This window comes from Meriones unguiculatus, chromosome 18 (genome assembly GCF_030254825.1).
Source record: "Meriones unguiculatus strain TT.TT164.6M chromosome 18, Bangor_MerUng_6.1, whole genome shotgun sequence".
Taxonomy (NCBI): Eukaryota; Metazoa; Chordata; class Mammalia; order Rodentia; family Muridae; genus Meriones; species Meriones unguiculatus.
The window spans coordinates 14,368,613-14,381,430 of NC_083365.1; the positions used below are offsets into that span (position 1 = coordinate 14,368,613).

A 12,818-nucleotide genomic window follows, 5' to 3' on the forward strand; every position below is an offset into this window, starting at 1 on the left:
GTGCCCACAGAGGCCAGAAGAGGGAGTTGAGTCCCCTGGAGCTGGAGTTACAGACAGATGTGAGCCACCACATGGGTGCTGAGACTCTAACCTCAGATGCCTGGAAGATCAGCCAGTGCTCTTAACCACTGAACCATTTCTCCTGCCCTCTATCTTTACATTCATTTTTTTTTTATAAGTAAAAATGGGTGATTAATAATAAAAACAACAGGGGTTGGTAGAGCGCTTGCCTAGCAAGCGCAAGGCCCTGGGTTCAGTCCTCAGCTCTGAAAAAAAAAAAAAAAAGACAAAATAACAAAAGACCAAAAAAAACCAAGGTAAATAATAAAAACAACAATTCTTTCAACACAGTTATTGTGGGAATTGAATGATAAAGATCAATACTGGGCACGTAAGAACACAATAAATGTTAGTGCTGCGGTTTGGTGAAGTATCTCCATTGTGTGATTTTGCTGGGAAGATATTTCTGTTCACCCCAGATAGAGAGGGCCATGACAGATCCAAGAAATGATTCTGTGGGGTCCAGTGTGAAGCAGGCAGTCAGTGGGGTCACTCACAGGAGCATGGGTGACTTGTGTAGCTGTGTCACTGAAAAGCCACACCACAGCATGGGTGATGAATTATCAAACGCTCCATTTGGGTGCTTTTGTGTGTATCCCCTGCCCTGCCACCCCTCCTGCAACTCTCCAGCAAGTTTCCCTCAACCCCAGCAATTGTTTCTTTTCTATAACCTCAGAGAGGGATTTTCTTAATTGGAGTTTGTCTTGCTGTGATAAAAAGTACCACAAACAAAATCAATGTGGGAAGGAAACGGTTTATTTCTTCTTACAACTGTCCAGTTGCACTCCATCACTCAGGGAAGTCAGGGCAGGAAGCTGGAGGCAGGAACTGAAGCAGGCTAAGGAGGAGTGCCGCTCGCTAGTGACACTCGATCCTTGCGGTCTGCTTTCCTGTACCATCCGGGACCACATCTGCCCAGGGTTCCACCTCCCACAGTTAGAGCAAGCATGCGCCTTCCAGATATTTATCTTCATTGTCTTTCCTTCCCTCCCCAGAGCCTCAGGGGAAGAATCAAAGCCCCATGTGGCCAGGGTTGGGAGAGGTGGTACAGAATATTAGGGCTTGTCGTCAACTCATGACAGAATCCAAACTAAAGGAGGCTTGAGCCAGCTGACACTGATGCCTTTTCTGGTGCCACAACTGCAGTAGCTGTCCACACACATCCCTACAGGAATGCAGACGGGAATACAGTGGTTTCATGGTCGAATCTTCCCTTTTTCCTATGAGTCCTACATGTCCTTTTCATTGCAGTTTATACGTAATTTCAAAAACTACAACTTTCAAATGTAGCTGTATGAAAATTTACCTCAAGTGGCTGATTTTGATTTCAAGTGAACTTCACTGAAACTGTATTGTGTGTATATGTTTGTATAAAATTCTTGGGGTTTGTTTGGGGTTTTTTAGTTTTTATTTTCTTTTTATTAATTACAGTTTATTCACTTTGTACTCCAGCTATAGCCCCCTTCCCCATCCCCTCCCAATCTCACCCTCCCTCTCTCTTCTTTTCCTATGCCCCTCCGCCAGTCCAATGATAGGGGAGGTCTTCCTCCCCTCCCATCTGACCCTAGCCTATCAGGTCTCATCAGGACTGGCTTCTTGTCTTCCTCTGTGGCCTGGTAAGGCTGCTTCCCCCTCAGGGGGAGGTGATCAGAGAGCCAGCGCATGAGTTCACATCAGAGACGGTCCCTGTTCCTATTATTGGGGAACCCTCTTGGACACTGAACTGCCATGGGCTACTTCAGTACAGGGGTTCTAAGTTATCTCCATGCATGGTCCTTGTTTGGAGTATCAGTCTCAGAAAAGACTCCTGTGCCCATATTTTTTTTTTTTTGGTTCTGTTGCTCCCTTTGTGGAGCTCTTGTCCCCTCCAGGTCTTTCTGTCTCCCCCTTCTTTTATAAGATTCCCTGTACTCTGCCCAAAGTTTGGCTATGAATCTCAGCATGTGTTTTGATACCCTGCTGGGTAGAATCAGAGGCCCTCTGTGGTAGGCTCTTGTCCTGTTCCCTGTTTTCTCCCTCTTCTGATATCCGTCTCATTTGCCTTTCTGAATGAAGATTGAACATCTTACCCAGGGTACTCCTCCTTGATTGTTTTGTTTTTTCATCTACATATATTTTCTTTTTTGCTTGCTTGTTTTTAAAACAGGGTCTTATGTAGCCCAGGCTGGCCTTGAACTCCTAATCCTTCTGCCTTCACCTCCTAAGTGCTGAGATTTCCAGAGTGAATTGCTATACCCAGCTTTCCATTTCTTTTCTCTTTTATTTTATTAATTAATTTATTTATTTATTATAATTTATTCACTTTATATCCTGATTGTAGCCCCCCTTCCTCATCTCTTCCTGCTCCCACCTTCCCTCCCTCTTCCCTGGTATCCCCCTCTCCTAATCCACAGAAAGGGGGAGCCCTCCTCCTCCACCATCTGACCCTAATCTATCAAGTCTTATCAGGACTGTCTGCATCCTCTTCCTCTGTGGCCTGGCAAGGCCACCCCACCAGGGGAAGTGATCAAAGACAGGCAATAGAGTCCATGTCAGAGCCCCTGCTCCCCTTACTAGGAAACCCACATGAACCCAAACTGAGCTGCCTGTTGGCTACATCTGAGCAGGTTGTCTAGGTCCCCTCCATGCACGGTTCTTTGCTTGGTACATCAGTCTCTGCAGGGGGCCCTGGGCCCAGATATGTTGGCTTTTTGGTCTCCTTGTGGAGCTTCTGTCCCCTCCAGGTCCTTCTATCCCCCACTCTTCTATAAAACTCTCTGTGTTCTGAACAAAGTTTGGCAGTGAGTCCTAGCTTTGCTTTGATCCCCTGGTGGGTAGAGTCTTTCAGAGGACATCTATAGTAGACTCTTGTCCTGTTTTCTCTCTTCAACCACTTCTGGTTGAAGAGTTAGTTGCCCTTCTAAATGAGAATTAAGCATCCTCCCTAGAGTCTTTCTTGTTACTTAACTTCTTTAGGTCTATGGATTATAATATACTTATCCTGTATTATAGGATTAATATCTACTTGTATAAGTGAGTATATACCATGAGTGTCTTTCTGGATCTTACCTCACTCAGGATGATCTTTTCTAGTTCCATCCATTTGCCTGCAAATTTCATGATTTCCTTGTTTTTCATTGCTGAGTAGTACTCCATTGTGTAAATGTACCACAATTTCTGTATCCATTCCTCAACTGAGGGACATCTGGGTTGTTTCCAGATTCTGGTCTGGAGAGAGTGGGCAGCCTTACCTTGTCCCTCATTTCAGTGGAATTGATAAACAGTAAGCCTAAAGCCAACATCAAACTCAATGGAGAGAAACTTAAATCAATTCTCCTGAAATCAGCGACAAGGCAAGGCTGCTCACCCTCTCCGTATCTCTTCAACATAGAACTTGAAGTCCTAGCTAGAGCAATAGACAGTCAAAGGAGATCAAGCGAGACTAAGCGGAAAAGGAAGAAGTCAAAATATCGCTCTTTGCAGATGATATGATAGTATATACATAAGTGACCCCAAAAATGCTACCCAGGAATTCCTACAGCTGATAAACACCTTCAGCAAAGTGGCTGGATACAAAATGCATTTCTTTTCTTTCTTTTTTTAAAATTTTTTATTAATTGCACTTTATTCACTTTGTATCCCCCCTATGGTTCCCTCCCTCCTCCCGTCCCAATCCCTCCCTTCCTCCACCCTCTGCTTGCATGCCCCTCCCCAAGTCCACTGATAGGGGAGGTCTTCTTTTCCTTCCTTCTGATCCTAGTTAATTAGGTCTCATCAGGAGTGGCTGCATTATCTTCTTCTGTGGCCTGGTAATGCTGTTTCCCCCTTCAGGGGGAGGTAACTAAAGAGCAGGCCAATCAGTTCATGTCAGAGACAGTCCCTATTCCTATTACAATGGAACCCACTTGGATACTGAATTGCCATGGGCTACATCTGTGCAGGGGTTTTAGGTTATCTCCATGCATAGTCCTTGGTTGGAGTATCAGTCTCAGGAAAGACCCCTGTGCTCAGATTTTTTTGGTTCTGTTGCTCTCCTGTGGAGTTCCTGTCCTCTCCAGATCTTACTGTTTCCCACTTCTTTCCTAAGATTCCCTGCACTCTGCCCAAGGGTTGCCCATAAGTCTCAGCATCTGTATTGATAGTCTGCAAGGCAGAGCCTTTCAGAGGTCCTCTGTGTCAAGCTCCTGACTTGTTCCCTCTTTTCTCCTTCCTCTGATGTCCATCCTCTTTGCCTTTCTGGATAGGAATTGAGCATTTTAGCAAGAGTCCTCCCTCTTGATTAGTTTCTTTAGGTGTACAGATTTTAGTAGGCTTATCCTATATTATATGTCTGTATGAGTGAGTATATACCGTGTGCATCTTTCTGCTTCTGGGACAGCTCACTCAGGATGATCTTTTCCAGATCCTACTATTTACCTGCAAATTTCATAATTTCCTTGTTTTTTATTGCTGAGTAGTATTCCATTGTATAGATGAAATGCAAATCAAAACAACCCTGAGATTTCACCTTTCACCCATCAGAATGGCTAAGATCAAGAGACAACACATGCTGGAGAGGTTGTGGGGAAAGGGGAATCCTCTTCCACTGCTGGTGGGAAGATAAACTTGTACAACCACTCTGGAAAGCAATCTGGTGCTTTCTTAGACAACTAGGAATAGAGCTTCCTCAAGATGCAGCTATACCACTCCTAGGCATATATCCAGAAGATGCTCAAGTACACAATAAGGACACTTGCTCAACCATGTTTGTAGCAGCCTTATTTGTAATAGCCAGAAGCTGGAAACAGCCCAGATGCCCCTCAGTGGAGGAATGGATGAATTTATTTTATTAAGTTGTATTTATAAAAGATGTTTTTAGAAAAAATGGATTTTATTATAAACAATAAAATAAGTTTTGTGCTTAATTTTTCTTTCAGATTATGTCAAGAGCAAGTCGTGTTTCATTGATTCTGACGCTGTGGAGCTGTAAAATGATTCCTCTCCCCGGAACAAGTATACAGGTTCTCAGCAGACATGTACGCCTCTGTCTGTTTGACGGTAGTAAGGTAAGAACTAAAGATGCCGAGAAGTAAGTCAAGTCACCCCAGGATAAGAAAAAAGGATTTTATTAGCATCCCATATTAAATATAGTACATTAAGCAGTTCCTGCCTTTTCTCTCTCTCTGATCACATATGCTCATATCTGTATGTACGCACACATAGCAAAATAAATAGGTGGTAGCGCACCCGCACTGTCTCTGATTAGGTTTAACTCCTGGTTCTGTGAGTTGTTGAGTGATACTGTTACATCAGAGATACTGTCTGAGCTAATGTATCTAAGGTTCTCATGCTGTTCTCCTGCTCTACTCAGCCCAGGTCTTAACCAGAGTACTACATTTTGATAAATCTATACAAGGGTATAACCAACTCTGTAAACGGGAAAACAGAGCATTGCTGTATCTGTACAAAGCTTCCCCCTCTGTTCCTCCCTGGTTCTAGAGACTGTTGTTACCCAGTGCAGTATCAACCAAAATTCTGGATGATTTAAAAAAAAAAAAAAAACTTTTATGAGAAAATTCTTAGTGCCTGGATAGAAATTTGTAGTTTTAACTGCAAATACTGCAAAGAATAAAGACTCAGTTGCCACGCTACCAACTTAAAAACCTACAAGTAGAAGAGTAAGTTAAGCCTGAAAGTAGCAAGAAGATGAAATAACAAAAATTAACAAAATAAGAGAAAAACGAACCAGAGAGAAAACATTAAAAAGTTGGGTTTTTTAAAAAAAGAATCAAATTGAAAGGTACCTGGTAAAACTAATCAGGAAATTGTTTTTAAAGAGCAAGAAAACAAATTACCACTATCTGAGTAGAAACAGACATTAACAAAGATCTTTCAACATCAGGGGCAATATGGGATCTCACAATCAATTTCATGCCAGGAAATTTGGAAACACTGATGAAAAGTTTCTTGGAATATCATAATTTATTTGAAACTAACATAAAAATGAATAATGTGTGAAAAGAATGAAAACAAGAAGAACTCTTTCTCCAAGGAATACTCTAGGCATAGGTGGCTTTGCTAGTGACTTACTCCCAGCATAAAAAGTGACAGAACCAGCCTCATATGAACTTCTTATAGAGAACAGGTAAGAAAATGCTTCATCTCAGAAAGCCAGGAAAAACTTGATATCAAATATGACATAAAAAGAAAGAGAAATTAAAAGGCCAGTATCCTTCACGGCTGTAGAAACTAAAATCTAATCAAAATACTCAAATTGAACCTAGCAGTGTAGAAAGGACACCCTACCGCAGCCACGAGGAGTTTCTTCCAAGAATTCAGATGTACACACCTGCGCAGCTAACACTGAACACTCGACAAGCAATCACTGTAGTCTGTCATATTGACAGCACAAAGAAGAAAGACCATGTACACAGTGAAAGGTCAATAGATGGAGAAACATTTTGGAATTTCAATGCCTGTTCATGACGTCTAAGAAATTTCTACAAAGTAGAAATAGAAGGGAATTTCCTGGCTTTAAAGGGCAATATGAAAAAACCCAAGGTCATAACCAGACTTAACAGGAAAATATCAAACACTTTCCTTAAGATCAGGAACAACTCAAGAATATCTGAGGGAAAAAAAAATGAGTCAAATTTTTAAGTAAACAAAATTCTGAAAAATGCTTGGGAACCCAATATGTGTATTGGACGTGTAACAAATTATCAGGGAAATGCAAAGATAGACCACAGGAAGAGAGACCCAACTATATGCTCTGTACAAGAAGCCCTTCCTCAAATATAATACTACAGGTAGGCCAAAAGTCGAAGGTGGAAAAGACAGGCCATTGACATAGTCCACAAAGTAGATACTACGTAGCGAGGAAACATAAATCACCAGAGGACATAACAGCTTCAGGTGTGTGCACGGCCACTAGATCTTCAGAATACACAAAACTAAACCTATACACACCTGAAAAAGGAAATGAGCAATGACAGAAGTATGGGTGAAAACTTCAACATTTGTCTTTCAGTAACACAGAACTAACTTTAAAATAAGAATCTAAAAGAGTAACACAAACTAGACCAAACAGTTGCCCTTCACCTCAGAACATTATGGACCAGTGTGATGGCTCAGCAAGTGGAGGCAGTAGCCTTGCAAGCCTGACGGCCTGAGTTCCATCCCTGGGACCTGCATGGTGGAAGGAGAGAATCGATTCCCACAAGTTACCTCTGACATCCACATGCATCCTGTGGCAGGCATGTGCCTTCCCACACTCCCCACAAGACAAATACGTGTAGGAAAGAGATTTCCAAAAAGTGTATATGTTTTAAACATACGTCTGAGCGTACATGGAGTATGTACCACAACAGATGGACAATTGCGGAGCAGAACACAAGCCCGAACCAATTTCACAGCATCAGAGCCATGTGACGCATGGTCGTGGTCCGCATGCAACTAAAACAGACAGGGTGCTGACTCATCTTCATTGTCTCTTGACCAGACTTGGAATCACCTAGGAGACATCCCTGGTTATATATTTGAGAACAGTTCCAGAGAGGCGTAACTGGAGAGGGAAGACCCACGCAGAATGGGTATGCCACAGACGCACCCCACAGACCGAAGTCACAGGCCAGAGAAAGCGGGAGGAGAGTGTGAGCTGAGCAGCAGCAGTGGGCTGTCCCTGCTGGTGAGGCCATAGTGTGAACAACCCCCTCCAGAGCTTGTGGCCACGCCTCCTCCCCGCTGTGGTGGGCTGCACACTCAGCGAGTCAAGATGGACCCTCCTTCCTTAAATTTCTGTTGTCAGCTATTTTGTCCCAGCAGCAAGAAAGGTAACTGATTCAAAAGAGCAATAACAGAAATATCAGTAGAGAAATCCTGCCACACTTGGAAAGCAGCAGATTTATCAATAACCCGTGTGTTAAAGGAGGAAGGAGAAGGTTTTTGTACTCATCGGAAAATGAACCTGAAGTGTAGCTTACAGAGGTCTTGGATAAGCACAGGGGTGTCTTGCCCTAAATGTGTGCCTTAGTCAAGAGTCCTTCCATCAGGAGGCTTCTGCTGGGACTGCAGGGGTACACCAGCGTGCCCTACTCCAGGTTGAAGTGTGAGTTTTAACTAACACATCAAAATAATAGAACTTAAACTAAAATGGTAGACATTACCTCATGAAACTGATCTATAACAGGTTTCCTGTGGTAGGGTGTCTAGTAGGAGTGCGCGTCCTCATGCTGTTGAAGCTCTTCCTCAGTAACTCGAAGACTGCCACAAATAAGAAGCACTGCTGTCGGAACCAAGGAAGGACATGCCGCTTGTAGGGCAGCCTTCCCGCGCGGCCCAGTTCTCTAAAAGGCTGCAGTTCACGGAAAGGCTGCAGCGCCCAAGGAGGCAGACATGCTGACGAGGGGCCTGTGGCTTTCAGCTGGATGCCTCAATTTCACTGATTTTCTCTTGTTGGTAGAGATGTCACTCTGGGCCTCACATGTGCTAACCATGCTTTGAACCGGGCTCCTACCCTCAGTTGCATGGTTGGTTTTCTCTTCCTTCTAATCTCTTGTTCTTCTGTTTTCTTTATCCTATACACACACACACACACACACACACATACACACACACACACACACACACACACTCACAATGAATCTGTACTATTCAGTGCAGCCATTGTTGGTGGCTTGAGACTCAGAAGTGCTGTGTCTCAAAGGCTCCTACAGTGTGGTTTCAAATGAGAAAATCTCATTTCAGGTTCTGAGTAATATCCATACAGTCCGCGCCATGTGGCAGCCTAAAAAGCCCAAAACATGGACCTTTTCTCCCCAGGTAAGCCATCTGCTGAGTGGGTTCCTCCACCTGTGAAATGTAAGATGCAACCAAAAGCCGAATGGTGGTGGTGCATGCCTTTAATCTTAGCACTTGGGAGGCAGAGGCAGGTGAATCTCTGTGAGTTCGAGGCCAGCTTGGTTTACAGAGTGAGCTCCAGGACAGCTAGAGCTACACAAACAAAACAAACAAACAAAAAAGATGCATCGGAAGATTCCAAAGTGTGGTGCACAGAGGGTCAAATGGAAATTTTTATGGTGTTTATTGTTCTTTGATGATTTTGGGGAAAATCCCTCAGGCCCCTGACTCACTGAAGCTGATCACAGTCTCTCAGTAGATTTCAACTTTAGGAAATGCCCTTTGATGGAGCAGAAAGCAAGAAGGTAAGATTAGGATTGGAGTGTTTTTCAAAATGAAATCTTCTAACTGTGCTAATGGCACTTGTCATTTCCCCAGATAAAAATCAAAGGCACTGCCTTGGGGACTGCATTACACCCAGATCCTGTCAAGACGGCAGTCAGGGCTTCAGGCCCCTGAGTCAGTTTCACACAGATGCTAGGGAGTCAGGGAGTCTCCGTGTTCTTTCTACAGTATTGTTTGTGGTTTGCTTATTTTCTTTTCTACCTCCAAGGACTCATTATTTCGGCATTTACTTCCCTCCCATAACTAACTCCTTTGTTCCACTGCACCCTAGAAGCCCTCCATTTCCCTTCCTCCTTCTGCATCAGGTCTTAGCACAAAACGGAGGGTCAGGGAGAGGGCACAGGCTGTGCTGGAGGCCCAGCCACCTCATTTGATGTGACTTGTGTCCTCGCTGCTCTGTGGCACAACTCCTCAAAGCCCTTTGCCTCCATGGAGCACTGCTTGACCTCTGTCTCAGACCGGCACAGGCCGCTCCCTCATCTGTGCATGTGCAGTGTTGAAGGCGGGTTTTCTGGGTTCCCAGGATGAGGATGTACTGCTGGGAAGAGTAAATCGGTCTGAGCGAACTTCTTGAATGAAGCTGAGCACTTCCCGTGCTCTAGTTATGTGGGAGTTTACATGAACATATACATCTGTGAACTGATGGACACTGTGGACAGGCCACGTGCACTGTGTCCTTAGTCCTTTAGCAGTAGTTAGTGTGATATAGAATATAAATGCATTTTGTCACACCTGTGGGACTCTGCTTCTTGCCTGTTCTAGGGGGGAAAAAAATCAAGGAAGTTGAAGGTAATCTCCCTGTCAGCAGAGAAGCTAAATGTTCCTACTTGCAAGAAAGTGTTTGTTTGTTTGTTTGTTTGTTTTGCATTTGTCTAGCTTAGCACATCCATGTGCATACATGCAAATGCAGGTCAGAGGGCGGCATGTAGGAGTCCGCACTCTCCTCCTCCTTCGTGGCTCCAGAAACCTGGGCTTCAGGCCTGGCAGCAAGCCCTCTGCTCACTGAGACATCTTGGCAGCGCGCATCTCTGTCTACCACGAGGAGAGGGTGAGCCCTTCACAGATGCACTCTTCACCTTGGTCAGTAACTTCGGTCTCCTTATCTTTCTAGGTCACCGGCATCTTGCCATGCTTGCTCGATGGTGACTGCTTTATCAGGTCCAATTCTTCAACTCCAGACCTCGGGATATTGTTTGAACTCGGAATTTCTTACATTCGCAATGTATGTCAAAATTGAAAGACAAACTTCTAACGCATCAAAGGGGAACCGTTAGAAATATATCCGATTTACCAGCAGAGTAACAAACAGAAGCTGTGCTAGCTAAGCTGCACTTGTGTTGTGATGGTAAAATGCCCCGATGAGCAACTTAGGGGAAAGGTTTATTCTGGCCCACAGTTCCCAGGGATCTTTCCACCATGGCAGGACAAGCATGGCAGGCAGCAGAGGGAGGCGAGCTAGTGTCACTGCAGCAGCAGTCAAGAGGGAGGCAGACACTGCACAGGAAGTGGGACTGGACCATAAACCTCAAGGCCCACCCCAGCGACCCACTTCCTCCATCAAGGCCCGCCCCCTAAAGGCGCCACCAAAATGGAAAACAGTACCACCAGGAAAGGGACATTCACACTCAAATCACAGCAAAGGCTTTCTGTGTATCAGAAACTGAACCAGAGTGATGCTGGTTCTCATTTTTTAAAAGTATTGTATTTTATTTATGGGTGGGCACAGTATGGAGTTCAGAGAACAGTTGTAGGAGTCAACTCTCTCCCTTTACCCTGTGGTCCCAGGCATCGAACTCCTGTTATCAAGTTTGGCAGCAGGGACCTTGATACACTGAGCCATCTTAGCGCCCTGGCTCTTGCTTTGCATGCGGTAAAGCTTAGCGGTATTTACAGGAGAGGGGTATTAGTTGGCATTTATTGCACTGTTGAACTCCTGTTGCTTTTAACGAACGATAACTCATAAAGGCTGGGACTCTGCAGCACTGTCTTCTGTAAGCTGAGGCCACTTAACTCTAGGGGTCACAGTTCTTGCTCAGGGACTCGAGAGAATGGCCGGGGAACATCAGCTAGGCGCTTTAGTGTTTGTCAGGAGAAATACTACACCTGCTGGTGTGCACCCTTGTGAGTCCCCGTGTCCTTTCTCTGAGTACGGCTTGACAGGTGTAGCATCTACACCTGGCCTTGCAGCTACACAGAGCGCTGTCACAGGAAGAGCGTGTCAGTTTACCGCATCGTCCTGTACATTGTCAGGATAGCGGGGTAGGACATGAGAAGAGCCACGTGAGCCCCAGTGGCTCTGGCAGTTGGCAGGAGAGCTGAGCTTCCTAGCAAAGCGACCCTGTCGTTACTTATTCCTGTATTCCATCCCCCTGTAAAACAAAGCTTCCAAATTCCGTGTGGCACCCTGTGATTTACACAGTTGTCCCCAAACTGTGTATAGCACTGGAGACCCAGCAGCAACACTACCTCAGGATCAGGCTTTAAGGGACCTTTCAGCGCAGCTGTGACGAAGGACTGTCATTTGAAGTACCACTTTTAACACCTGACCTACAAGTAAAATGGAACACTGGCCTGTCACGTCGCATCTTCTTTTGGGGCAGTTTAGTCCTCAGAGTGAACGTTAACTGTGCTCCTCCCGGAGGGCTTGGGTTTGCTTGTAAGTGGCCGGTTCAGACCCCGGTCCATGTGTCCTTTTTCTTTCCTAGTCTACTGGTGAGAGAGGAGAGTTAAGCTGTGGCTGGGTGTTTCTTAAGCTTTTCAATGCCAGCGGAGTTCCTATTCCAGCAAAGTAAGTGAGCTCATTACACCCTACAAGTGAGCACCTTTGTAGAAAATTCCTAGGCACCACCTACCTCAGCTGTGTTCTGTTAATATTTAAACAAGTTTTTGGGACAAGGGCTTTCTGTATTGCCCCTAGTGTTTGGGGGAACATGGGAAAACAGTACACATTCTCAAACTAGTGAGAAAGAAATGACCTGTTGTCCTATGGAGTCACCGCACTTCACCGTGCTGAAAATAGAGCCTGGCATTCCTCAGGAAGCAGTGGCTGAGTCGGTGGTCCTCTCTGCCTCCCGTAGCAGGCAGGTTACTGCGACTGCAGTTGCAACAACTGTAAACAGATTGAAGCTGTGAGAGCAAAAGCAGACTGGGCCAACCCCTGTGTCGCAAACACAGGGCTGAAGAGATTGCCTCCCTGTTGCAAAAACTAACAAGAAAATAGAGAATCTCAGTTTTAAGTTGGGGGAATAAAGATCCGAGTCAAGGACATAAGCAGTGACCTCACAGGAGGGATACAGGAGGGTAGACAGAGGGGCAGTGGGACTAAAATTCTGGGCTTCCAGAGCTCTGGGCCCACCTCCTCCTGAGTGATCAGGTTTCTTAATACCTCCAGGTCAGAGTTCCCTCCATCTCTGGGAGAGGGTCTGTTGAGTTGCTACCTCACGGAAGAGTCAGCGCCTTGCTTCTCATTCACCAATGACTGAGTAAAATGCCTGCGAATAGCTTGATGCCAAAGAGCATTCCTGGCTGAGTCTAGCTCATGAATGCCCCCGACATGG

At 45.0% G+C, this 12,818-nt stretch overlaps 1 protein-coding gene across 5 annotated transcripts in view; it reads left to right on the forward strand.

Moving 5' to 3' along the window:
- Nphp1 (nephrocystin 1) overlaps positions 1–12,818 on the forward strand; it is a 51,652-nt gene that overhangs the window by 23,985 nt on the left and 14,849 nt on the right. For all 5 annotated transcript variants that reach the window (XM_060372135.1, XM_060372138.1, XM_060372137.1 and 2 more), the window contains exons 11-14: positions 4,956–5,084; positions 8,764–8,838; positions 10,373–10,483; positions 11,967–12,049. In XM_060372135.1, the coding sequence (XP_060228118.1) occupies positions 4,956–5,084; positions 8,764–8,838; positions 10,373–10,483; positions 11,967–12,049 (398 nt within the window). The remainder of the gene's footprint in view (positions 1–4,955; positions 5,085–8,763; positions 8,839–10,372; positions 10,484–11,966; positions 12,050–12,818) is intronic.